Source organism: Mesoplodon mirus (assembly GCF_964341445.2).
Source record: "Mesoplodon mirus genome assembly, chromosome: 19".
In the NCBI taxonomy this organism is placed as follows: Eukaryota; Metazoa; Chordata; class Mammalia; order Artiodactyla; family Ziphiidae; genus Mesoplodon; species Mesoplodon mirus.
In genome coordinates this window covers 28183452-28210249 of record NC_138995.1, presented here as the reverse complement: position 1 = coordinate 28210249, position 26798 = coordinate 28183452, and the positions used below count along the sequence as shown (strand labels likewise).

Sequence of the window (26798 nt, the reverse complement as noted above, 5' to 3'; positions counted from 1 at the left end):
AGGATTAGAGCTCAGGGGCCTGGTCTGAGGAAAAGGACTTCACAACCTGCCCCCCAAGCTTTAAATCCCAACCCCACAAGGTCCTGGCACCTTGGGCAAGTTCCTTAACCTCTCCGATCCTCAGCTTCCGCAGCTGGAGAAGGGAGACACTATATTGCAGGCCGTTGGCAAAGAGGAATTGAGGCAATGTGTAAAGCACGAGAGGCACTCATGGTTATGAGTGTCCCCCTGCGCCACACCGCTGACTCTTGGACCAGTGCTCTGTGGTTGCCTCGGTGAGAGGGGAGCCAGCATTGCACAGGATAATGGGGCCAGGGAATAACCTCTAGGTACAGAGATGACATTTCTGGTAGCTATTTGATGCCACTGGCTCACCGAGTGACCTTGGACCAGACCCTCTCTCTGCGTCTCAGCCTCCTCAGCTGCGAAATAACAATAAATAAAGAGCTGATGTTTGCTGAGCATCTGTAGGGCACCATTCTAAGAGCCTCATGCAGATTACATCCTATAAGCCTCACAGCTGTGGTCATGCAGCAAGAAGGGGTACAGCTGGGACTTGAATCCAGGGAGTCTTATAGCGCTCCTGGCCCAGGGGCAGGCAAACTTCTTCTGTAAAGGGTTAGATTGTAAATATTTGGGGGTTTCCAGGCCATAGGGTCTCTATCACAGCTATTCAACCCTGCCGTTTTAGCTTGAAAGCAACACAGACAATATGTAAATGAAGGCGTGTGTCTGTGTGCCAGTAAAACTGGAGTTATGGACACTGAGACTTGAATTCCATGTAATGTTTATGTGTCATGAAATGTTACTCTCCTTTTGATTTTTTTCTCAACTGTTTGAAAATGGAAAAACTATTCTTAGTGTGCAGGTCTTATAAAGCAGGCGGTCTTGGGCTGTAGACTTTACAATTCCTGTCTTAACCCAACACTATCGTGACTTCTAGAATACCTTCATAGTTTCCAAGTCTGTGATTTCCAAAATGTAGGACAAAGACCAGGATGGGATGGTTGGGCCGATAGTAGAGTACTTCAGCTTCATTGAATTCCTCCCTTTTCAATTCTCTGATTAAGGCCAAGAGGAAGCCTCAGTTAGGTGTTAGCGTGTCTACCACACCTCTTAACATTTGCTAAGCTCCCTTTTAAACAAAGAGAGAGCTCTCAGCAGGTGCCAGTGTCTGGCTTGAATTTAATGATGATATATTTCTCCTATTTCCTGTATCCTTATGCTTATGGTCTGTTTGGGGCAAGCAATGCCAGTTTTCCACCGGAGTGAGTGATACAGGGCTTCCTTTTCCAATAAATGCATCAAATAAAAAGAATGAGCTGATTTAAAACTATGAAGTCAACAGTAGGGTAATAGGGAATTTAGGACTATGGAAAAAATCATGAAGGAGAGTAACAATGATAAAAATTTTAGATACTGGTTTTAGGTACTTTCTCATTTTAAGATTTTTTTTTTAAGTTGCTGGCTGGCCATAAGCTGTTCATTTACCTTACTGTGTGGTCTCGGTGTAGGCCTCTCAAAGACACTTACTCTTCCTTTTGATTCCAGCATCAATAACCCTCTGTAGGAGCAGACATCACCCTTAGTCTCCTCCACTCCACCCTCATGTCTGTCCATTAAAGTGACCCCCAAGAGCTGTAGTTCGCCTTGAATCAGAATCAGTCTGGAGAGCCTTGTTCCTAGAGCTTTTAATTCAGCGCGTTTGGGTTGCGTTCCCAGAATATGCCTCTCACCAAGTTCCCAAGGGATGCTGGTGGGGCTGGTCGGGGACCACACTTTGAGAACCACCTCCCCAGAGGGAGAATGTTGGTGGGATCTGCTGTGGAGGGAGGTGGGAGTGGTGGATGCTGGATGTTTCCAGAGAATCCAAGCTTGGGTGAGGCCCCACTGAAACTCAGAGGCCACACCCAGGACTAGCCAGGGCAGAGGGTCTGAGTGGCCCCATCCCCGGTTTGCACCCCTTCCTGCAGCAGATTCACAGGCTGCGGCCTCAGCCAGGAGCACGTGGAGCCTCTCTGCTGGTTGCTGAGCAAGTGTGAAGACCTCAGCCAGCTGGAGTAAGTTGGGCAGGAGGGGGGAGAGGAGCCCAGGAGCATGTGCCTGGGTGGCACCGAAGGGGTGTGTGTGCATGCGTGTGTGTGTGTGCACTCAGCACCTCTCAGGACCAGCTAACAGGGCATGCATGGGATGCCTGGGACTCAGTCACGTCCACATGGTTTCTCTGTCCCCATTTTATCCCTACCATTCCCCACTGCCACCATGGTGGAGCTAATTCAGGGTATGCCCTTGATCTAGTTTGGGGATCCCTTCACAAAGGGCCACAGGAGCCCCTTGGCCTCATGTGGATCAGGGCACTGGAGCTCTGCTAGCTGGTGGGGCCTGAAAGAAGGGATCCGTTGGTTTGCCTGGCAGGTGGTTAAGAGCAACCAGTGCCTCAGCCTGCGGAGGGCCCTGGAGGGTGGGGATTTGTGGGCTCTCGTATTGATGAGAAGTGGTATCTGTGTGGCCTGGCTTGGGTGCCCAAATAGTACAGCCCGCATGGGTAGGTGAAAAAAAGCTAATACCTATTGAGTAGTTTCTCCACTGCCCTAAGTGCTTTACATATTCTTTTTATCCTTCCAACAATGCTAAGTACTATTATCCCCATTTTATAGATGAGAAAACTGAGGTACAGAGAGTTTAAGAACCTGCCCTAAGTCACACAACTAGTACGATACAGTCTTTGCTCAAAACTGTTAGGAGTCCAGCTTAGGACAAGCAGGCAGGAGGTAAAGAGAGCGGTCTACCCGAAAAACCACAATTTAAGTTCCTGTTGTGATGTGGCCAAGGAGAGAAATGTGGCTGATGAAAATCATGTATTTTAAAGAAAGATGAATAAGCAAGATGTCTTTAAGTTTTTCTGTTTTTTCATTATAAAGGGAACTTTTGCTTATTTTAAAGATTACTTTATTAAGTGGCTTCCTGAGACAAACTAGTTTTTCATTTTTTAAACTTCTCAGGAAAAGACAAAATAAACAAGGCTTAAAAGTGTCATAATCAGGGGCAAAATGAGTTCAAACATGCAGGACAAAAATCAGATATTCCCGGGCACGCTGATTATATTGTTTCTGAAACCCTAGCTAAAACCATAGAATGCTACAATGAAGGGAAATAAAGTCTTCCAGTGCAAGTTCAGATATTGCATTCTCAAATTAAAAGAAGAAATCTGATGGATAAATACATCCTCCAAATATCTTTCTTTTTCCTGAATTTACTCTTGTTCAAAAATTATGGCTCCCAACGGATGCAGGCCAAGTGCATAGTAAAAGCTAATTGGTTTTTCTCTAACCCCTGAAAGCCTGCTGGAGGCACATGGGTCCTGGGAGTGGTCACCAGATACTGAAGGGGAAGATGAGGCTGGTTAACTGTGGTGCTGGCGAGGGGATGGTGGTGATAATTCTAGCGGTGATGGAGGTGGTGATGCCGAGTAGCAGTGATGGGATGGTGGTGGTGGTGATGACGTTGCTGTTGGAACAGAAGTAGTGCAGAGTGGGGGAGGGGATAATGGCAGTGCTGGGTGGGTAGAGTAGCAGTGATGGTAACTGAAGAGAAGGCACGTCTGAGCACCAGCAACCTCCTTGTACCTCTTGCAGCCTCTCAGCAAACCTGCTGGGTGATGCCGGGCTCAGGTGCCTCCTGGAATGTCTCCCTCAGGTGCCCATCTCCGGTTCACTTGAGTAAGTGACGAGCAGCCTCAAGGACAGCAAGGAGGAAGACTCCCCAGGGCCAAGAACATTAGTGGGCTTCTTTTGAGGCATCCCTAGAGAACTGCAGAGGACAAGGGCTGGGGAGGGGAAAGGGCTGATTCTTACCTTGACCCCTGCCTACCTTGGGTCCTTTCTTCCTTCCCTCATTGCCCACTATGGGCAGAGCTCCCACCAGACACCCAGGAGAGGCTGTGACTAAAGCTTGGTGACCCAAGTTGACTCCGGGTAGGGAGCAACAGTTCATCCCTGACCAGCTGCTGGGTCTCAGTTGTCCTGGCTCTTGGTCCATCCCATTCCTGAAGCTCCTCTGACCAAATCTATGGGACACAGATTTGGGGATGTCGCCACAGCAGGGAGGGTCCCTAGGAAGTCATCCTCACTCACTCAGTCTCCCCAGTGACCTGGGAGACTGGCGGCCAGAGCCAGGATACAACCTGTTGCTAGGCAGCTGGGCTTTGTGCTCTGGGCATCCCTGACCCCTGTGGGGCTGGAGTTGCCAGCCTGGCCTCATCATCACCCGGTCTTAGACCACAGGGGCAGCTCTCAAAGACTCATAGTCTGGTGCCTGACCTGCCCCGTGTGGGGATAGCGCCCCTCTGGCCTCTCTCTGGACCTCAGTGTCTCCACCTGGAGAACGGGCACTCGGACATTGAGGACGCTCCTCTGGGAGATGACAGCTGGAAGGGAAGAGACGAGGGGGGCTGGGCAGGGCTCCACTGAGGTGCTTCCCCCCACCCCCCCCATCCTGAACCTCTTTTCTCTTCTAGTCTAAGTCACAACGGTATCTCTCAGGAAAGTGTCCTGTGCCTGGTGGAGACTCTCCCCTCCTGCCCACGTATCCGGGAGGCCTCAGTGAAGTAAGGCGATGTTGGTGCCACTTGCTGATGGTGGGGAAGCAAGACTCGCACACTCAGTGGCCCTCCATCTGTGTGACTTGGGCAACCTCCGCCCCTCTCTGAGTCTCAGGGTTCACTGAACGTGGGATCATAGTTTCCATCCTCTGAGGCCCGTGTGCCACAGGGCCTAGGGAGGCCACGGGTTAGGGAACGCCAGGCTTGGGGTCCTTGAAGAAGGAGGTGGGAGTCTCCTCGGGTTGGCACCGGTCTCTCCTCGGGTCGGCAAGGGTCTCTCCCGTGGCTTCCACCCGCCCTTGCCCTTGAAGACCCAGCCCCCTTCCCTCCCGCACCCCCTGGCGCCTGGGTCCCAAGGATGCTGGTGAAGCTGGGCCCTCGGCTTCCATATACCCCTCTCTCTGCAGCCTGGGCTCCAAGCAGAGCTTCTGGATTCACTTCTCCCGACAGGAGGAGGCTAGGAAGACACTGAGGTAATTTCTGGTCTGGGGTGATGGGAAGGGGGGATGGGGGAGAGGAGGTTGACCCTGTGGTGGCCTCCTTGCCTCCTTCCTCTCTGGGTCCTCCCCTCCTTCACACACCCTGCTTCAAGCTACTGCCTGGGTTTGCCTCTCCCCCACATCTGCCCCCAATCTCCCCTTACCTCCAGCCCCTGGGCTGGGCCTTTGAGTGGTATTTGTGTCCCTTAGCCACGTCCTAACTATAAGTCTGGAGGCTTCTGAGTTAAGAGATCAGACTCTGGAGCCACTTGGGATAAATCTTAGTTCTACCCCTTACCAGCTGTGTGACCTTGGACAAGTGACTTAACCTCTCTGTGTTTCAAGTCCTCATCTGTAAAATGGGAATAATAGTGAGACCTACCCTTTAGGGTTATTGTGAGGATTAGATGAGTTAATATATATAAAGTGCTTGGAAAGGCCCTGGCTTATTTGAGTGTTGTGTAAGTTATTTATTATTACTGTTATTGTTATTTCCCCCGGTAGCCTTGAGCTCTGTGTCTCTCTCTCAGCCTTGGGTTAGTTCCTCTACATGTCTTACTTCACCTTTGGTCGTGGCCTCTGAATCGGTCCACTGCCTCTGGCTAGGCCTCCTCCAATCATCCCACAGCACCTGGAAGGATCTTCCCAATACACACATCTGACTGTGGTACTCCATTGCTCTAAGCCCTTCGGTGGCTCCCAATTGCCCTCAGGATAAAGTTCAAATTCCTCGGCCTGGTCTTCCCCCTCAGAGTCTGATCTGGCTGTCACCTCCCACCATGTTCTTCCTCACTCCCTCTCCACACACACACCACCCTTACACCAAGTATATACACACCACATACCACCCCCACACACACACAGCACATGTGCGCACAAATTCAGCCACAAGGGATCTTTGTTCACCAAACACGCACTGCCTGATGAAGCTTCCCTGCTTCTCCATACTCAGCCTAACGTTCTCTTCCCTACCTTTTCTGAGATCAAATTCTCCTAATCCTGTATGACCCAGCTCAAATGTCAGCCCCTCCTGGACTCCTCTGGTGGCACCTGTCCTATGAGAGGGAGCAGCCCCGTGGTGCTGTGCTGGGCCCTCTTCTCAGCCCATCTGTCCGTGAGACAGTGTCCCGAGGCCTGTCTGCCGGCCACACGGGGCCGGGCAGTGGGAGGGCAGGGCCACAGCAAGAATCCCAGTCCCTCCTGCCCCCGAGGGAGCCTGGACTAGGGTGGTACTAGAGACTAGGGAAGCGGTCATGGGTTTGGGGGGTGGAGTCAGGCTGACTTGGATTGAAACCCAAATCTGTCCCTACTTCTTACCAGCTGTGTGTCCTTGGGTTGGTCACTTTCTCCGTCTGTAGGTGATGCTCTTGGGGTTCAGTGAGATACTACACGTAAGGCAGGCACTCCTGCGTGCTCACATGGTGCACCCAGAGGCTGGCACAAGGCCTGCCTTATAGTCAGGGCTCAGTAAATAACTGACTCCTCGCACTTTCTTGGGAGGTGGTCTCTCCAAAGAGAAGAGAAGCTCCCAGAGCAGGGGTTGCGTCTTTGGACTTTTCTCAGGCCTTTGGTCCAGGCCTTTGCACTCAGTGGAGGCTCCCCCGTGGGTCCTGGCAGCAGGACGGCAGTCCCAACAGGCCTCGCCAAGCTCTGTCTCTTGCCCTCTGCCCTCAGGCTGAGCGAGTGCAGCTTCGGGCCAGAGCACATGCCCAGACTGGCCACTGGCCTGAGCCAGGCCCTGTGGCTGACGGAGCTCACGTGAGTGACCAGGCCCAGCCCGTGGGGGCAGCTGAGGGGTGGAGAGTCCCTGCCAGAACCTCTCTTGTAACTGACCTCTGTCTGCAGGCTGACCCAGTGCTTCCTGGGCCTGGAGCAGCTAACCATCCTCCTGGGTCTGCTGAAGTGGCCGGCAGGGCTGCTCACTCTCAGGTATAGCCTGCCCGTGACCCTGGGAGGGGGCCGTGGTGGGAATGGGGGGCAGAGGTGGGCTCTGAAGTGTGGGTCCCCCCGAGGTCATGGTCTTAGCCGTTTCCTGCATCCAGAGCCCCGCCACCCGCATGTAGGACCACCCTGCCCATTAGTCCCAGAAACCCACTCAGGCGCAGAGAAGCCGCCCTCACCAAGGTGGGGCCTGTATTTGGGGACTTCAGAAAAAGAGGGAACTGAAAAGGACACTGAGCTGAGGTCAGAAATAACATGTAACAAATATCATGCTTGTATGTTCACTGCGATCATTTTAAAACTTTCAGAAAAACAGAAGATTCCAAAAAGTAGAAAAACAATTTTGAAAACTCATATTCTCATCACCTAGTTTTGACAGTTCGTGGTTTTCCATATTTACCTCGAAGTTTTACTTTTTAGCTGAAGCGTCTTAAAGTAAGTTATAGATCTCATAAAATATCACTCCAAAATATTTCACCACAAGTCTTTAAAAAATAAGGACATTTACGGGGCTTCCCTGGTGGCGCAGTGGTTGAGAGTCCGCCTGCCGATGCAGGGGACACGGGTTCGTGCCCCGGTCTGGGAAGATCCCACATGCCGCGGAGCGGCTGGGCCCGTGAGCCATGGCCGCTGAGCCTGCGCGTCCGGAGCCTGTGCTCCGCGACGGGAGAGGCCACAACAGTGAGAGGCCCGCGTACCACAAAATAAATAAATAAATAAATAAGGACATTTTCTACATAATCACAGTTGAATTAGGATACCTACAAAAATCAGTAGCAATTCCTTAGTGTCAGGTATTACCCAGTCCAAGCTAAAATTTCCCACTGTCCCCAGATGGGACGGCTGGCTCCTTGGATCCAGGATCCGGTCAAGGTCCTCATTTGCATGGAGTGGTGACGGCTCTTCGGACTCTTAATGGGTGAACCGTTGACAAAACCGGTCCCCTGTGCTGTAGACCATCCCACTTTCTGGCTCTGTCTGGTGCTTCCTTGTGATGAACAAACATTGAGTTTGTTCCTCTAACCCCTGACTTTCCTGGAACTGGAAAGGCTCCATGGGATTTGTGTCTAAAAATACCTACTTCATGGCCAATGCTGTGCACTTCTCAACTCAGCCCATGATGAGGCACATAGAGTCTGATTGTTCCCCAACATGACATTTTTAAAAATTGTGGTAGAATACACATAAGATTTACCATCTTAACCATTTTTAAGTGCACAGTTCAGTAGTGTTAAGTACGTTCACGTTGCCATGTAACCGAAACTTCATGCAAAACTGAAACTCAGTACCCATTAACCGCCCCCCCATTTTCCCCTCGCCCCGGCCCCTGGCTTTCTACTCACCTTTCTCCTCTGTTTCTGTGGATCTCACTCCTCTAGGTGCATCATACAAGTGGAATCATACAGTATTTGTCTTTTTGTGATGGGCTTATTTCACTCAGCATAATATTCTCAGGGTTCATCCTTGTTGTACCATATTATAGAATTTCCCTTCCTACTTAAGGCTGAATGATATTCCACTGTGTGTACACACCACATTTTCTTTAGCCATTCATCCATCAGTGGACATTTGGGTTGCTTCCACCTTTGGGCTATTGTGAATAATGCTGCTATGAACATAGGTGTACAAATATCTCTATATCTCTGCTTTCAATTCTTTGGTGTAGAATCGCTAGATCACCCCAAATAGCATTTTAAAATAAAACTTGTCTTACTCTAAAAATAATGTGTACTCCTCGTAGAAATTTGTGGAAAAGCCAGAAGAACGTAGAAGAAAATAGTACTTTAAAAAAAAATTCAACATAACTTTAGAAGCAGCAATGTTTTAAACAGCTCTCTTTCTTCCTGCTTCTAAATTAATGCATACAAGGACTTCCCTGGCAGTCCAGTGGTTAAGACTTCACCTTCCAATGCATGGGGTGTGGGTTCGATCCCTGGTCCGGGAGCTAAGATCCCACATGCCTTGTGGCCAAAAAACCAAAACAGAAACAGAAGCAATATTGTAACAAATTCAATAAAGACTTTAAAATAATGGTTCACATCCAAAAAAAATCTTCAACTTAATGCATACACATTGTAGAAAGTTCAGAAAATATTGAAAACTAAAGAAGAAATAAAAAACACTTCAAGAGAATTCTACAATTGAAACAATCACCATTAACATTTAATATATTTTTCTCACAGCTCTCTCCCTGTTCCTCACCATATGTGTTTTTCCCTTTCCATATATATTTTTCCTTTTTTAAATACAAAATTGGGATCATGTTTCATATACAGTTTTATTTCCTTATCTTTGCAACGTGACGTTATGTAGAGCTTTTCTTAAACCTAAAAATATTGTTTAAAAAACTAACATTTTCCCTTTGGATGGTTGCATAACTGTTAGAACAAGGATGATGTTAATTTTCTGTTTTATGCTTCTGCCTAATTTTAAATTTTATTGTTTTAAAAATCAGCAAAACCCAAAAAGCCTCTGGGCAGCCCCCTTGGCACTTTCCTCCCCGCCCCCACTAACCCTAGGCGACCTTCGTCTGTGTCCACCTCTGTGACAGGGTGGAGGAGCCATGGGTGGGCAAAGCCGGGGTGCTCACGCTGCTAGAAGTCTGTGCCCAAGCCTCAGGCAACATCACTGAAATAAGGTAAGTCCAGGGAGGAGGCCCCTCAAGTTCTTCATCTTTTCATGACCATTGGGACCATCCGTCATCTAGACATTGGTCTCTGGTCCTGTGGGGTAATAGCTGCATCCCTAGTGAGTTCTCTGGGTCCCCAAGATGGCAGGAGCTCCTGGGGCATATGTGAGGGGCTACACATACTTGTTGGGGCTTGTGCAGTAGGCAAGCTGCAGGACCAGAGAGAGGAAGGCAGCCCCAGGTTCAAGACAAAGGGCTGTTAGATCCCAGACAGACACTGCTGGAAGTCCATGCTGGTTGTCTGGAAGGGGCCCCTGGTGGCAGTTACACACACCATGGCTCTGTGACCAGAGGTGCCAGAATCCCATGGACTAGCTAAGAGCAAAGGCTCTGGTGTCTCACTGACCTATGTCCAGATCCCCACTGGGTCTGGGAGCTCAGTCGGCTGAGCAGCCCTGGTCCCAGCACAGCCGATACAGGAAAGCTGCTGTGGGCCTCACGCTGGCTACCCCTTCCCTCCTCAGCATCTCCGAGACCCAGCAGCAGCTCTGTATCCAGCTGGAATTTCCCCATCAGGAGAACCCAGAAGCCGTGGCCCTCAGGTGAGACCCAGTACCTGGGGCCCCAAGAGAGAGGCTAGTGATGGAGGGAGGGGGAGAGGGGAGTACTGCTGCTTCTGACCAATAATTCTCATGCCCCTGCTCAGAGTCCTTTGATGCCCAAAGTCTCTACATGGCCTGTGAGATCTGGCCCAACCTACCTCTTCATGCTATCTATCCCTACCCCAAACCCCAGTCTAGGCTCCAGCTAAGCTTCCAGTACCTTAAACACCACCTTGCTCTTTTTGACCTCAGGGCCTTTGCACAGGCTGTTTCCTGCCCAGAAGATTCTCTCCTCCCTTTCCTTCTTCATCCTTCTTCACCTGGCTAACTCGACCTCATCCTTCAGGTCTCAGTTTAAATGCCACCATCTCAGGGAGGCCCCTCCAACCCACCCAGACTTAGTCAAGTCCTCCCATCATCCATTCTTACAGATGCCTGGGTTCACAGCTCCTCTAATCCATATAGCACGTTTTTGGAAATTAAAATGTCACCTCTTTGGAGGAATGCAGCCCTGCAAGTATACATTGTGAGGACTGGACCATACCTGGATCTCAGCCCCAACTCACTTCCTTGGCTGGGTCTCCTTGTGCAGTGAACAACCTGCACAGCCATACCAGGTGCCCCATCCTGACCTCTCCTTCACAGTACTTCCCATGATTGATTAGTAAATTGGGGGACTTTATTTGATTAGCATTTATTTAGCACCATGAGAAACGCTCCTTGCAGGTAGGTACTGAGTCCCCAGTACGGAGCCAGGTGTTCAGAAGCTGCCTCCCTCTCCACCTCCAGGCTGGCTCACTGCGACCTTGGGACCCACCACAGCCTTCTTGCTAGGCAGCTGATGGAGACCTGCGCCCGGCTGCGGCAGCTCAGGTCAGCACCCCGAAACGCTGTCTGGGGCCCTGAGTTCTCTGATTGACCCCAGTGCCCGCTCCAGGCCATAGGTGAGAGTCTGGCCAGTGCAGGATGGAGATGAGCAGAACGTGGGGCTGTGCTAGCATTCTTGCTTCCCTCTGCAGGAGAGAATCACACCTGGACAGTGGGGGAGAGCCCTAGGGTGGCAGAGGGGAGCCCTGCCCCACTGGGAGCTCTTGGGTGCGCCTTTCCCCTCTCTTGGCCTCCCCATCTTTGTGTAATGTTTGATCCCTGAGGTGTGTCCAGCCTGAAATCCTCTGGAATATGCTTGGCCTTTTCAGCTTGTCCCAGGTGAACCTCTGCGAAGCCAGTGCTCTGCTGCTACAAAGCCTCCTGCTGTCCCTCTCTGAGCTGAAGAACTTCCGGTATGCAGACAAGACTTTCACTCAGGGCCTCCCCCGCCCGCCCCGCCCGCTGCAGCTCAGCCCCGCCCCCACACTTCCTGTTTTCCCCAACCCCGAGCTCAAAGGAGCTCTGTGTCCCCATCCCATGGGCTGGGACCACACATGACCCTGGAGATGATGCCAGGGTTCATGGTCATCTACATGGCCATGTGGCGTGAAGGTGATTCCCTTTTGAATGCTCTTTCTTTTCTTTATTATTTGGAAATAATTGCAAACGAATAGAAAAGTTGCGAGAAGACTGAGAAGGACCTCCATATGCCATTTTCCCAGATTAACCCTTTGTCATTATTTTTTCACATTTGCTCTTTTCTTCCCTTCCTCCTTCCTCACCCCTCCCCTCTCTTCTCCACCCCCCGTTTCTTGTTCTGAACCATTTGAAAGTAAGTTGCATAATTATGCCCCTTCGCCCCTTAATATTTCAGTGAATTTTCTAAGAACAAGAACATTCTCTCCCCTAATCCAGTAAAAGTATGAAATTCAGGCAATTTAACATTGATATCCTACTATTATCTAAACTACAGTTTATATTCCAATTTTGCCAATTGTCCCAATAATGTTTATTGCATTTTTTTTCAGTCCTGGATTCCATCCAGGATCACACACTGTGTTCCGTTGTCATCCCTCTTTAGTCTCCTTCAATTTGGAATGTGTCCTCAGCCCTTCTTTGTGTTTCATACTGTCATGACATTTACATGCCAGTTATTTTGCAGAATGCCCTTCTGCTTGGGTTTCTCTGCTGTTTCCTCATGCTTAGATTTAGGTTCTGCATTTGGGGCAGGAATATCACAGAGGTGCTGCTGTGTTCTTCTCAGTGTGTCACATTGGGAGGCACATGATGCCTACTTGTCCCCTTACTGGGGATGTTAACTGTGATCACCTGGTTAAGGTGGTGTCTGCCAGGTTTCTTCACTTGCACAGCTACAGTTTTTCCCTTTGTAATTAACCAGTTATCTGGTAGGAAGGTACTTTAAGATGATGTAAATATCCTGGTCTTCCTCAAACTTTCACCCACGAATTTTAGCATCCATTGATAATTCTTGCCTGAATCAAATATCACGGATGATGGTTGCAAAGTGGAGCTTTTGTAACTCTCAGTTCTCTTTTAATTCAACCGTTCGCATCAGGGGGAAGGTCTCCTCTTGGTACTAATATATCTTTAACACCCTCTCCAATACTTGCTACATTTTTTGTTTAAATAAAGATGCAGAGCTCATGGTAAACGACAGTTAACTAGCTAGACTTTACAGTGATGCCTGATTATGGCAGACATTGTGAAGTTGCTACCTGAATGATTGTGGTTTAAAGAAGTATTCAACTAATCCATGTTCCTGCCTCCAAGCTATGTCTTGACTTAAAGATTCCCTGATGGGAGAAATTTATGAAGGGAAGGAAGGTCCCCTCCCACTGCCCACCAGGAACCATTCCCCACCCCACCTCCTTGCCCTCGGCCACCAGCATCCAGAGCTCCCAAGACCCAGAGCTCCTACCTGACCTGCCTCCCTTTGACCCCCACCAGGCTGACCTCCAGCTGTGTGAGCTCCAGTGGGCTAGCCCACCTGACATCTGGTCTAAGCCACTGTCACCACCTAGAAGAGCTGGAGTGAGTTGTGGGGTGGAAGGGTCCGGGAAGGGATGGCCCAGCAAAGACAAAGGGTGGGGAGGACAGTTGTGCCTTTGGTTAAAGTGGGTGGTGGGACTTCAGCCTATCGCTTTTCTCCCTGATGAAGCCTGGCATCTCTGGGTGTGGCTTGGGGAAGGCTGAGCACTGGGTTCTTGGTCCCAACTTTATCACTCACTCAGAGTGACCTTGGGCGAATAACTGTGCCTCTCTAGACTTGGACAGCCTCATCTGTAAAATGGGGCTCATCATCCTTCTCTGCCTAGAGCGGCTCTGGGTGTTGGGTAGAGAGAGAGCTAAGGGGCAGAAGGGATCATTGCACGTGTGTGTGCGTGCGTGTGTGTGACTTGTCCCTGGCTTCCTCTGGTGCAGCCCTCATCCAGGGCATCCTTTGTCAGTTGGGTCAGCTGTGACTGCAGTGCCCATCCTCGAGGACCCCAGAGCCTGACCCTTGGGGCCAGGAATGTCCCTGTGCAGCCTGGATAGGAAGGGTGGTCTGGGATCTGTGGACCCAGAGCCAGACTCCTGGGGGGAACTGAGGTGGTAAGGGGGGCTGATTTGACAGCTCAGCTCCAGGGGCTGGGCAGGCTTGTCTAACCCTCACCTCATGCTTGGTCCCCTCTAGCTTGTCCAACAATCAACTTGGCGAGGAGGGCACCAAGGTGCTGACGGGGGCCCTTGAGGGCAAGTGCTGGCTGAAGAGGCTTGAGTAAGTGGTGGTGGTTAATGGGGGTGAGAGCAGGGGAGTTGGGAGCATGTCTAAGAACCTTTGCATCTCTAGTGAACACCACTGTCAATCTCCTGGATGGACCCAGGTGAGCTGAATGCCCTCCCTTTTCCTTCCTTACCTGGCTCTGGGTGTTATCAAAATGCTTGATCATAAGAAACAGAATTCTCAGTCAAAGCAACCCAACCCAGAAATGTATTAAATCGTGTCACAGAAAATAACAAGGCAACTGATTTCAGGCTTGGTTGGATCCAGGTTCTCTATTTGTTCCCCCTCGTCCCTCCCTCCCTCTCTCTCTCTCTCCCTTCCCCTCCCTCTCTCCTCCCCACCCCCCCATCTCTTGCCTTCATCCTCAGGCAGGCTGTCCCTGCAGCTGCAGGTTCACTTTCTACCAGCCAAGTGGGAAGGGAGCACCTTTTTCCCTGTACCTACAACACAAGTCCCTGGAATGAGTCTCACTGGACTAGCCCAGGTCACATGCCCACCCCTAAACCAATCACTGTGGCTCTAAGCACACGATAATCTGATTGGCCAGACCTGAGTCACATGCCCATCCAATTATCTGGACTGAGTCAGGGGTGGTATTTCAGGGGACTGTTAACACAAGACAGGGAAACAAACTCTGGGCAGAAAAAAAACCCATAGATGACCACTGCCATGTGCCTACAATCTTTTCCTTAGTAACTGGCAACTTTTACTCTCACCTATAATTTGGAGTCACCAAATTCTTAGAAACGCTGGAAACAGCCTCAGTCTAAAGGACAGGTCCCCATCCTGCACAGACGTGACAGTATCGAGACAGAACACTTGACAAGGCATCTTCTGCTTTTAATCTCTAAGTTTATCCATTGACCAAAAATACACACGAATTATAAAAAGTTCCATCATCATAGAAATACGTAACAACGAACGTGAAATCCCTGGCATTGACACCCCCTGGGAAAACTTCTGTAAATGAGCAGTTTGTGAGTTTTCCTCCAGATTTTTTTGGACACATTTTTGAATACAGTTTAAAAGCAGCTCTCTTGACTTTTTGCCCCTTAACAATGAATGAAATTCTTCCACTTTGTCCCTCTTTGCATATCCTGGCAGGGGTCAGGGGGTGGTATTAGGGAGACCTTTGACCAGAGGGTCCACTGTCTTCCCACTGAGATGTTTCTTTGGCTTCACCCCATGTGCCTGCACCTCTGCTCAGCCTCCCTTTCCTCTGGAAGCTTTTATTTGGGGTGGAGTTGGAGGCCCAATGAGGTCATCCATTGGCTCATTCATGTGTTTAACATATATGTGTGTTCACCTGGGCACCCGGGCCAGAGCCAGGAGCTGGAAGTTCTTCAGAGAACAGGGCATGCGGGATCTTCGTTCCCTGACCAGGGATCGAACCCGTGCCCCCTGCATTGGGAGCGCAGAGTCTTAACCTCTGGACCGCCAGGGAAGTCCCAATGATTCCTTTCTGTCTGAAGGAAAGGGATGGATCTTCACTCCCCAGAGGCCTCTTCCAGTTTCAGATCTGTCGTTTCTGAGTGTCTCCTCTCCAACAAGCAGCTCACCTCAGATCCAGCCAACTTTTCCCACCTGTCCCTCTGGGTGAAATGGTTAGGGGTGTAGGTGCTAGTTAACAGCCACACCACCTGGGTTCAACTCCTGGCACAGTGACCAACTGTCCCAGTTTAGCTGGGACAGAAAGTCCCGCATCCTGGAAAACTCCTCAGTTCTGGGCAAACCAGGATGGTTGTCACCTCTCGGTTCTACCTCAGTGTGTGAGCTTAGGCAAGGTACTTAACCTCTCTCTGTTTTCTTCCTCATCTTAACTCTGGGGATAATAGCTGGACCTACCCCCTCAGTGATTGTGAGGATTAAATGAGATCACACACATGAAGCACTTAGAACAGAGCCTGGCACAGAATTCACACTCTACAAGTATTGGCTGCTCTTATTATTATCATTATTATTATTACTGTTATTATTATTATTCCTCTCTCCTGCCCAAGGTGGGGCCATAAGGAGCATGACCCATGGGTAACACATGGTTGGGCCCAGGAATGGGGATCCTACAGTCTTGGGTTCTGTTCCTGATGCTGCCACGTTCTGTGTGTGACTGCTGGGCCTCAGTGTGCCTCATCTGTAAAATGGGGATAGATAACTGTATATCATATCATCTCTAAATGGCCCTTAGTATGTGCTTGTATGTGGTCACTATGATTACTGATCAGTAGTCTGGGTCTAGTGTGATTCAGAATCTAGAACTGCTGCCTGGATGACTGTAATAATTCTTACAGAGAAAACAGCATTTGGATTTCGCAGTGCAGTTTTGTTTGTACAGTTTGGGGGTTTTTTTTACACTGTGTGGATGTAAGTGGCTGTCTTGGAGATCACTGGGCATTGCTGAGCACTCAAGGTCTGCGTCAGGGACCCAAGCCCAGCATGCCAAGTCTTCCTGTGGCCTCCTCTCCTCCAGCCTCAGCCACCTCCCGCTGGGCGACTCTACCCTGGCTGCACTCACTCAAGGACTAAGCCACATGACCCTCCTGCAGAGCCTCTGGTGAGTGACCAGGTGACCCCATGGGAGTGAGTAGGAGGAGGTACTTCCAAGTTCTGCTGGGACCACCCATCTGGGGAAACACTGGGGCACCTCCCTGAGAACCCTCTGTGGCTCCTGTCCTCGGCACATTCCTATAACCCTCCCAGGCCCGTGTCACAGCTCTTACCTTTTACTGCCACCAGCTTCCTCTGCGCTACACAAGTGACCTGAAGGAGCTGAGCCCAAGTCCTAGGACAGCCCTTCATGTGCACAAATTCATCCTCTGTTCTTGTTCATGTTTCTGATTCACGGATGTGGGTTGCCTAGATGCTGCATTTCAAGCTCCCAGGTGATGCCAGTTCTGGGGGCCACAGACCACACTTTGTGTAGCGATGGTCTAGCCTCAGAGCTGATGACTGTGATATTCTGCCCTTGTGCCCCTGGCCACTTTGAGAAACAAATAGCACATGTTCTTTTCATGTGATTTTTCAAAATATGAAATATTGTGACTCTAAACAAACCCAAGCAATGACACAAAGCATTGTTTTGTTTTTATCCAAGTCCCCGTCCCCCACTCTGGCAGGGTAGAGCGTGTAGGAGATGAGCTCAGAGAGTTTGGGGGACCAGGTCATTTCACCCCAAATTAATTTACCGAAAGGCAGTTCCCTAAAAATTAATTTGCAAAACAAAAGGCAACAAAACAAACAACCCTCAGACTAATACCTCTGCATCAGCTGTTTTGTTTCATTTGTTTTTTCCCCCCATTCACAGAGGCAGGGTGTGGTCAAGTGCAGAAAAGACCATAAATAGACTGGGTTTAAGGAAAAGCCCACTATTTTTATAGATTAGAACAGGATGAGTTGTGAGAGACACGTGAAACTGACATTCAGCCCGGCTGGCCTGAAGATCCCTGACATAGGGGCACAGGCAAAGCCTGGCCAAACCAAAAAACCGTGGCCACTGCTCCAGGCCAATGGCTCTGGCCTTTCATTTCCACCTTGCCTGTGAGGCCCTGGGAGTCTTTGGCCCATCACGGCTCCTCCCTGGGCCTCGGAATTCTCCTCTGGATATTGGGTACAGTCTGCCCACCTTGCCCATCCCCCCCCTCGGAAGTTTTGTGACTGACATATGAGTTCCTGGATGTGTAAAGGCTTTGCAAACTGTAGAGTTCTTAGCACTGCACTTGCAAATGCCTTTACTCCTGACTAAGGCTTCTTGGCCCTGCTTCTCCAGTCTGAGCAGGAGTGATATCGGTGACGTCGGCTGCTGCCGCCTTTCAAAGGCTCTCAGAGCTGCCACCAGCTTGGAGGAGCTAGGGTGAATTGCCTGTCCCTCCCCCAGACCCAAGACAACTTTGGCAGGGGAAGATGACAGAAGCAAGGGGCTCCCTGAGGACACTCTTCACTTCCTAGTCTCGTCACCTTCACCCACTTATATACTGCATCACCCCAGACCCAGAACCTTGGGAAACCCAAAGATAGGATATGAGAGTGTTGATTGCAGCAAGAAGGATTTAGGTCAGACACCAGGGAGAACATCCTAAACAGAAGACAAGAGTTTGGAGTCCTCACCCAACATAGGGTGAGGGGACTTTATCCCTATGGCTGAGGCCTTTCTCTAGACGTTGGCCTCCTCTTCTGGGATGAGGACACAGACAGGATGAGATGGGTGGCAGGCTGATGGCTGCAATTCCCCTGCTGTTCTCTCCCCAAGCTTGAGCCACAACCAGATTGGAGACACCGGTGCCCAGAACTTAGCTGCTGTCCTGCCGGGACTGCCTGAGCTCAGGAAGATAGAGTGAGTGGCCAGCCCTCCTGACGGGTCCTCAGCAACCACACCATGGTCCGGGGAGACTCTGGCTTCCCCCCCTAACCTCAGTGTCCAGGCCCTGGGGCTGGTTACCTCCTGGAACTGTTGATCTGGGGACCTTGAGCCAGCCCAGCCCCTGCTCCCCCCTGGGCCTCTCTGTCCCATCAGGCTGGGACAGTGTGTGGTGAGAGTGCTGTCTCTTAGGGCCCTAGCAGATGTGGTGGGGTTGGCGGGGGATGGGGGAGTCAAGGGTCTGATGTTTGCCCCTCCTCAGCCTCTCGGCGAATGGCATCGGCCCGGCAGGGGGAGCGCGGTTGGCGGAGTGTCTCCCGCTTTGTAGGCACCTACAGGAGCTGATGTGAGTGTCTGCCCGGGTGGCCTGCCCTCTGTGTCCCCACAGGCCACCTGGCCCTTGGGTCCCCCAGTGGGCACAGGGCAGGGGTCTGGAGCAGGCCAGCCTGGTGCTCAATTTCATCCCCTCTCCTCTTCCAGGCTTGGCTGCAACGCCCTGGGAGACCCCACAGCCCTGGGGCTGGCCAGGGGGCTGCCCCGGCACCTGAGGGTCCTGCAGTGAGTGGCCCCCTGCCCGCGGTGTGTGCAGGGTTAGCGGGAGGGGTTCCCCTGGGAGCACTAGGGGACCAAGGCCCCCCATCGGCTGAGCTGCCCTGCCTTAGGGGAAAGAAACTGTGGTGTGTGCTGGGGCTGGCTGCTCCTCCCCCGCCTGCTTCTCCCCTGCCTCTGGAGCCTGGGGCCGGGAGATCAGGAGACCCAGCCTCGTCCTGGCTCTGCCACCAGCCCCTTGTGGGCCCTTGGCCAAGCCCCTGCCCCTTCTGAGTATCAGTTTCCTTGTAGCTCAGCGCACCCTGTGAGCCAGTCTCCGAGGGTGAGTGAGGAAGTGTCAGCAAGGGGCTATGCAGGATAAAAGCGCCCTGCCACTTTACAGTTTATGTCCATGCTCTCATCTGAGCCCTGTGAGGCCGGGATTTCTACTTGCTCCGTTTTCCAGGCAAGGGAACTAAAGCCCGGAGAGGTGTGGAAAGCTTACCCTATTAATACATCAAGGAGCCAGGCCTTGAACTTGGGATCTCAGACCCCAAAGCCAGGGCCCTGGATACCCACCCAGGTCCTATGTGGGTGGGGAGAGGGGTTAGGGTGGCAGTCACCCAGAGACTGTCTAAGGTCTGGCAGTGCAGCCTGAGACAAGGCTCAGGGTGGGGGGATCTAGCCCCCCCAGTTCCCATACCTGGTCCCCCAGGCTCCCCTCACCCCTTCCCTTTCCTCAGCCTGCCATCCAGCCATCTTGGCCCAGAGGGAGCACTGAGCCTGGGCCAGGCCCTGGATGGATGCCCACACATGGAAGAGATCAGGTGAGTAGAGGCCGCGGAGCCTGGGCAGGGGGCCAGGCCCGGAGGGTTGGTCTGGGGCTTCCTCTCACGGGTGTCTCCCCTGCCCTGCAGCTTGGCAGAGAACAACCTGGCCGGAGGGGTCCCACATTTCCGTCTGGGGCTCCCAGTGCTCCGGCAGATCGAGTAAGTAGCCTCCTCTGACTACCCGGGGAGCTGGGGTGCAGTAGGGGGCAGTCCTTCTCTGGCTGAGCCTGATACCTGGGAAGGCTTTTGAAGTGACAGAGGCCTCAGGTATGGGGGGATCCTGGAACTAAGAAAAAGGGGGCGCTTTCCTAAGACTCCCAGCCTGCCCCAGCTGCTGGCCACTCTGCTCCCGCCTGCTGTGACTGCAGGGTGGGGAGAGGGGCACGAGGCTGAGGGCGCCCCTGACTCAGATACCTCCATCCCGTCCCCTTCTCCATCTCCGTCTCCGTCTCCAGCCTGGTGTCGTGTGAGATTGACAACCAGACTGCCAAGCCCCTCACTGCCAGCTTCGTGCTCTGCCCGGCCCTGGAAGAAATCATGTGAGTGCTTGGGAGAGCCCTGAGCTGGGCAAAGCGGGCACCTGGGGGCCTGGTTCCTTCCTCCCTGGGGGTCTTCCCATCTTGTACAGGGAAGGTCATTCTTGCTCAAAGTTCCTCTCGAGGAAGTTTTAACACTTGAGCTGTGAGTGTTGTTTGTCTAAGCCATTCAGCCTTTCCTGCCTGTTTCCCCACCTGTGGAGGGTGAGAGGGGCAGTGGACCAGATGGAGATGGTTAGGACCATTTCCCGATTGTCCCTTTGGGAAGCGTCTGGATAGACTACCTCACCGGGTTTATGGAGCCTTGATTTACGAACCACCTGTTGGTAGTGAGGAGTGGCTGAAACCAGCAGGCCCCCCGACCTGCCCACTGGCCATGCTCACCTCCCTCTTGGCCATCAGAGGTGCTCGGACCTTGGGACCTGGCAGTACTGCCTCAGGGATAAACTAGATTGCCAGGACTAGCCTGGGACCCTGAGCATGGTGGAAGAAAATGGGATTTCCTTAAGTACAGGACACAAGGGATTACGAGACTTTAGGTTTGCATCCTAAAGATTTTAATTCTTCTCATTACTTTACACCAAAGAGAAAGTCTCAGATCAGGGCTAACTCACCAAACACTGGTGATTATCCCTTTTTAGCCAGCAGGGGGCAGACCACAGGGTTAGCGCCAGGGAAGGACACAGGTTCCAGCTAGAAGTTAATACTATCGTTTACACTGTACTTATCCTTGTAACTACCTTCTACTTAGGGTCCTTAACACAAGTCTTTCATTGATAGTAGTGATAAATGTTTCCTAAGATCAGTTTCTTAAAGTGAAAAAAAAAGAGGGGACAGAGGACTGATTTAAAGAAAAATATGAAACAAATAATACAGGCGGTACATGGATGTAGCATGGAGGCACATGCACGGTGGAAGTTTGGATCATGATGTTTCCACAGACCTCATGTTCTGAACTCTCAGGACAGCCAGCTCCTAAGCTGTCTGGGTTCTGAGGGATGACCAGCTCGGGAATGGGGCTGGGAGGTAGGAAGGAGCCTCCTGTGCCTTGTAAAGTCTTCAGGGAGGGCACGCAGGACCCCGTGGCACTCCCCCATCCCCGTGGCCCCCAGCCCTCCCCACCTGCCCCCTGTCTCTACCCTCACTGCTCTCCTGCCAGTGACATTGGCACCCCTACCCTACAGGCTGTCCTGGAATCTGCTCGGGGATGAGGCAGCTGCTGAACTGGCCCGGGTCCTGCCGCGGATGGGCCGGCTGAAGAGAATGGAGTATGAGGGGCACATCCAGGGAAGCCAGAACGGGGTGGGGAGGGCCAAAGCGGGGGTGGGGGGACCTGTGTCCTGGGGAAAGCCAAGAGGCCACTGGGTCAGGGCCCTGACTCCCAGGAAGCCCTCCTGGACTTGCTCACTCCTGTCCACTCCAAGCCCCTGTCAAGCTTAGCTCTCCCTGGGTCCCGGACTTCAGCCTTCCCGCTGCACTGCTGAATGTTGAGCTCTCTAAACACCTGTGTGGGGAGCCTTTGTTTCCCCCGCCCAACTTGGCACAGGGAAGGGACGCAGGGAATCACCCCTCCGGCCGCCTCCTCCCCATCTCCCCGTCTCACGTCAGTCTCTTTCCCCTTCCTCCTCCATCCATCGGGAAGTCTGGAGAAGAATCGGATCACAGCTTCTGGAGCCTGGCTCCTGGCTGAAGGGCTGGCGCAGGGCTCTGGCATCCAAGTCATTCGGTAACAGGACTTGCAGGGGCAGGGATGGTTGGGGCTGGGGTGAGCACACCAACCTCTACAATGTAAAAGCACCTCCTGTAGGAGAAGGCAGGACCTGGGTCGGGAATTATCAAAGGAGGCTTGGACCGCACCATCAGGGATTTGGCAGCAAGCAGACCTGGATCAGATCCCAGCTCTGCCCGTTGCCGATGGCGTAACTTTGCATCAGTAACTCAACCTCTCTGAACCTCAGTTTCCTCCTTTGTAAAGTGGAAGTAGTGATAGTATCTACCTCAGAGAGATGCTCTGCAGAGTAAACGATTATATAAAGCGCTGAGCGCAATGCCGGGCACATAGTAAGCACTTAAAATGGTGGCTATCATCAGGGCCACCACATACAGTTGTATAGGTGGTGCACTGAACTTCAGGGTGTTGCCTCTAAGGGACACCACTCCCATAGCAGACGTGTTAGGTTTCTAGTAGTGGTGAAGTGCCTCGCTCTATAAAACAATATATTATGACAATTTCAGATGATGGAAGTAAAGTGTCTTAAAGAAGGGGAGCTTTTTCCTTATTTGTCCAATGTGTCCTATGAGCATGGCCTGGGGAAGAAGCTAGCTCCCGGGGAAGAAGATTGAGTGGAGGGGACTTCCCTGGTGATCCAGTGGTTAAGACTCCACGCTTCCTCTAAACAGGGCATGGGTTCGATCCCCGGTCAGGGAACTAAGATCCTGCATGCCGTGCTTCGCAGCCAAAAAAAAAAAAAGATTGAGTGGAAGAAGTCTGGGTGGGCATGGGGGATACCATCTCCCTAAGGTAGCCATGCTGGCCTAATACCTGCTGCTGCCTGCCAGGTAACTCTGGAAACAGCTCTTACCCTTTGGGGCCTTGGTTTCCCCATCTGTAGGTAGGACAGAGGACAGAGACAAGACAATAAGTGAGCAGCTCCCGGTGCTGAGAAGAGTCTGTCTCTGTGCCCCACAGCCTCTGGAATAACCCCATCCCCCCGGACACGGCCCAGCGTCTGCAGAGCCAGGAGCCCAGGCTGGACTTTGCTTTCTTCGACCACCAGCCACAGGTCCCTCATGGCACTTGATGGCCCCTCGAGACCTTTTGAATCCAGCCGAGTGATGCCAACTTCCACCCACCAGGATAAAGGACTCAGGAAAAGAGCTTCAGCTGGCTGTCCCTGTACCCTGCCCCATGAGGGAGAGACACATTTTTTTCTGCAACAGTCTTCGGGGAGGACTTTTTTGGCAAGAAAGAGCCTAGTATAGCCAATAGCCTACCCTACATCCCATGGGACATGCATGACCTGTCAGAAACATGTAACACAATGAGCATGTCATGGTGTGATGCATGACACAGAAGGTCACGCGTGACAGCATTCCATGTGACATTGCATGAAACCTGCAGTGTGGCCTGTGGGTTAATGTCATGGGTCTTAGCACTACATGTGGTTGGTGGTCCATATATAAGACATGGCAGATGTCCACGTCATGTGCCATGTGGCTGGCCAGATGCCCTCAGGCAGGTCCAAGATCTAATTTATTACTTTTTTAAACCATGTGTGTATTTATAAATTGCATTTCCAGAGCAGCTAGGCCAGAAAATATCTTCCACCCAGAATGGGATGGGGAGAGCATCCAAGCACTGACCAGCCCAGTGGCCCGAGGGCCAAGGCCGTGGGCCAAGCCAGGGATTTAGCCATGAGGCTTCCAGATGAGTATCCTCCTGCCTCAAGCCTCAGTTTTCCCATCTGTGAACTGGATCACCCACTCTCCCTTATTTTCCAAGGACTTTAGGCCCAGGTCCAGGTAGAGCCAGCCTGACCTTGGACAGGCCCAGTCCGTGCTGTGTGAGGGACAAAGCTATGCCTAAGGGTGCAGAGGGTGGGGACTGCCAACATATTCAGGTAAGGCCACTGGATCAAGCCACTACCTCAGCAGAATCTGAGTGAGCTCCCAGGGGCTGCATGTGTTACACAGTGTTCTCATTACTTCCAAGAGGGCCAAAGGGTGGCCCTGCTACACTGTAAGCCAAGTTTGACCAATAAATGTGGGTGATCTTCTAGCCTCTAGCCTGAGTCTGATGTGTCCCACCACCTCACCAAAGTCAGAAGTGGTTCACCCTCTGCCCTGGGGACTGGAGAGCAGGGCAGACTACAGAGAGAAATGCTGAGAGGAACCCTGGCCTGGGAGTCAGGAGGCATGGAGTCAAGTCCAGACTCTGTCTCTATATGTGGTCACGTGATCGTAGGCAAGTGACGACGTCTCTCCAGAGCTCACCTGCACCACGAGGGTATTGTAGAAGCTCATAGTGTTAGAAACAGTCTTTGTTTGGCTTGCAAGTGTTAGAAACAGTCTTTGTTTGGCTTGCATTATATTTACACTCTTTTCTGATTTAACTGTCAGTATTTTAAATTGCAAACTTTGACCCAAAATTCAGATTTTCAGCTTCTCGTAGGTGCTAGTCCAGCATTCCCACTCAAGAGTAATCTGCTGGGGACGTATGACTGTGTCCTTTAGATGTGGCGCACATCCCTCAGTTTGCCGCAGTCCCCACTACTCCCCAGTGTATCCCCTCTCACTATTGCTGCTTGCCTGGTCCTTGTGAGAGCCTGGGAACTCCTGGCTAAAGGATTTCCACAGGCAGGTGGTACATCAAGAACATGGTTTTGGAAGTCAGACGGGCATGGAATGGAATGTGACTTGACCCCTTGCTGCCTGTCTTCAAGGCCAGGATCTGTTTCTGTACATGTAAGTAACACCCTTGGCCCCCAGGACTTTCAGAGGGGTCAGGGAAGCAAAGTGTGCAAAGTCCCTAGTATGAAGAAGTAGGTACTGGTTACATGCTCGTTCTCTTCCCTTTTAGGGCTGGATGTCGTATGAAGTGAAGAGGTGTTTGAAATGGCAGGAGAACAGCACCGCCTCTCCATCACCTACCTGTGGGTTGAACAAGTCCATATCCGGGAAGCCTTCCTCCAGAGCTGCACTCCACTGTGAAAAGTGGAGCAGGGAAGGTGCAGTTACTACTGAGCACCACTGGAGGGCAGGCTGGCCCACGGGCGAGTCCTGAGATAACTTCACCACTGTACCCAGAATGAAGTTAAGAAGTGATGCTAGAGGCTGTTCCCACCTGGCTTGGGAACCTGGGATGTCCCAGCCGGCTTGTGGCTCACCTGGATGGCTTGGCCCTGACCTTTGCCACCCTCCATGTTGTCCTCGGTCCCCTGCCAAGCATGAGGAGAAAGTCCTCCAGCCAAGTGCCAAGTACCCACACCCCACACAGGGACACCTTTATCGGGCCAGGATCAGGGCACACCTGGCATCAAGTGGGGCCATCAGCCTGGTCCTGGGGGAGGGGATGGGCAGGTAGAGGATCCAAGAAGTTTACCTGGAAACCTTGAGTCCCAATTCAGTCTTTCCCTTCCAGGAAATGATGCCGTGGCCATCAGGGTGCACCTTCACGCCAAGGGGGGTTGTACTGCTTCCTCCCCTTGCCTAAGACTGGAGTATGAATTCCACAAAGCCTGAGGAGCCTTTGACTGGGGAGGTCACAGATGAGGACGGAACAGAGCGCCGACCAGAAGCTCCAGCCCAGGTGAACCGCACACCAAGCAGAGCCCAGAGCTCAGAGACACTTCATTTGCTGCTTATTTGTTTTCCTTTTCCCTTCTTCTTTCCCCTTTAGCTCTGCCCAAGTTCTAAACTCCAAGAAACTTGCAGCAGCTGCCCTGAAATACACCATTGTACTGTCAGCACCGCAGAGCCGCCTGGGCCCGAGTCGGGTGACGTCACCATGCTCATTTCATTAAGAAACTTCCTCTCCTGCCACCTACTTGTTTGGAGGCCTGGACTATTTTTCTACCCCATGCTGATGAGGTCTCCCTGCCCCTTCCCTCCCCAAAGTAAGCTCAGTTTAAACAGATCTATGAAAACAGATGAAGTTCAAAGAAAAGTAAGGCTCTGGGCCAGTAAGCAGTGTAATCAAAATGGTGCTCCCCGTTTCTACGCATGAGTCTTCCCACTAAGAAGGTAATCGGGCTGGTAAGTTCCCATGTCTAACTGCCAGGCTGGGATCAGCTCATTTTGCTGCTTTGTCACTTGGCCTCCATCCTATGGTTTTACAGATTGAATATCCACCTTTCTGATGGGAGTCACAGAATCTTCCTTCCCACCCCCTCCGGTCTCAAATCCTCCCAAATTACCCCCTCTGTCCTTCCCCTAAACATACACGTGTCTGAAATCCACTGTCCAGGCCAGTACCTCTCGAACTGAAAAATCATAGTTACAGACACTGCAACGTGCATTGAATCATCTGTGGATCTCGTTAATTTGCAAATTCTGATTCAGCGGGTCTGGGGCAGAGCCTGGGATTCTGCATTTCTAAGAAGCCCCCAAGTAATGCTGCTGGCCCACACTTAGTGAAACTGCAGACCGGTGAGTAGATCTCAATCCTGACTTCACATTAGAATCACCTGGGGAGCTTTTTTTTTTTTTTTCGGTACATGGGCCTCTCACCGTTGTGGCCTCTCCCGTTGCAGAGCACAGGCTCTGGACGCGCAGGCTCAGCGGCCATGGCTCACGGGCCCAGCCGCTCCGCGGCATGTGGGATCTTCCCGGACCGGGGCACGAACCCGTGTACCCTGCATCGGCAGGCGGACTCTCAACCACTGCGCCACCAGGGGAAGCCCCAACCTTTTTTTTAAAAAACTTTTTTTCTTTCCAGTTTTATTGAGATATAAATGACATACAGCACTGTATAAGTTTAAGGTGTGTGATATAATGACTTGATTTACATATATTGTGAAATGATTACCATGATAAGTTTATTAACATCCGTCATCTCCTATAAGATACAAATAAAAGAAAAAAAAAGTTTTTTCCTTGAGATGAGAACTCTTAGGATCTACTCTCTCAACAGCTTTCAAATTTTGTGACTC

General features: G+C 51.5%; 1 protein-coding gene across 2 annotated transcripts in view; it reads left to right on the top strand.

Moving 5' to 3' along the window:
* Positions 1 to 26798, top strand: part of NLRC5 (NLR family CARD domain containing 5) — a 113057-nt gene that overhangs the window by 83664 nt on the left and 2595 nt on the right. For both annotated transcript variants that reach the window (XM_082607421.1, XM_082607422.1), the window contains exons 27-49: positions 1974 to 2060; positions 3636 to 3719; positions 4517 to 4606; positions 5008 to 5073; positions 6754 to 6837; positions 6925 to 7008; positions 9572 to 9658; positions 10174 to 10251; positions 11041 to 11124; positions 11448 to 11531; positions 13087 to 13170; positions 13814 to 13897; positions 16371 to 16454; positions 18147 to 18230; positions 18517 to 18600; positions 18735 to 18812; positions 19526 to 19609; positions 19700 to 19771; positions 20068 to 20151; positions 21333 to 21416; positions 21791 to 21874; positions 22838 to 24612; positions 24728 to 26295. In XM_082607421.1, coding sequence (XP_082463547.1) covers positions 1974 to 2060; positions 3636 to 3719; positions 4517 to 4606; positions 5008 to 5073; positions 6754 to 6837; positions 6925 to 7008; positions 9572 to 9658; positions 10174 to 10251; positions 11041 to 11124; positions 11448 to 11531; positions 13087 to 13170; positions 13814 to 13897; positions 16371 to 16454; positions 18147 to 18230; positions 18517 to 18600; positions 18735 to 18812; positions 19526 to 19609; positions 19700 to 19771; positions 20068 to 20151; positions 21333 to 21416; positions 21791 to 21874; positions 22838 to 22949 — 1846 coding nt within the window. In that variant the 3' untranslated portion in view covers positions 22950 to 24612; positions 24728 to 26295. The remainder of the gene's footprint in view (positions 1 to 1973; positions 2061 to 3635; positions 3720 to 4516; positions 4607 to 5007; positions 5074 to 6753; positions 6838 to 6924; positions 7009 to 9571; positions 9659 to 10173; positions 10252 to 11040; positions 11125 to 11447; positions 11532 to 13086; positions 13171 to 13813; positions 13898 to 16370; positions 16455 to 18146; positions 18231 to 18516; positions 18601 to 18734; positions 18813 to 19525; positions 19610 to 19699; positions 19772 to 20067; positions 20152 to 21332; positions 21417 to 21790; positions 21875 to 22837; positions 24613 to 24727; positions 26296 to 26798) is intronic.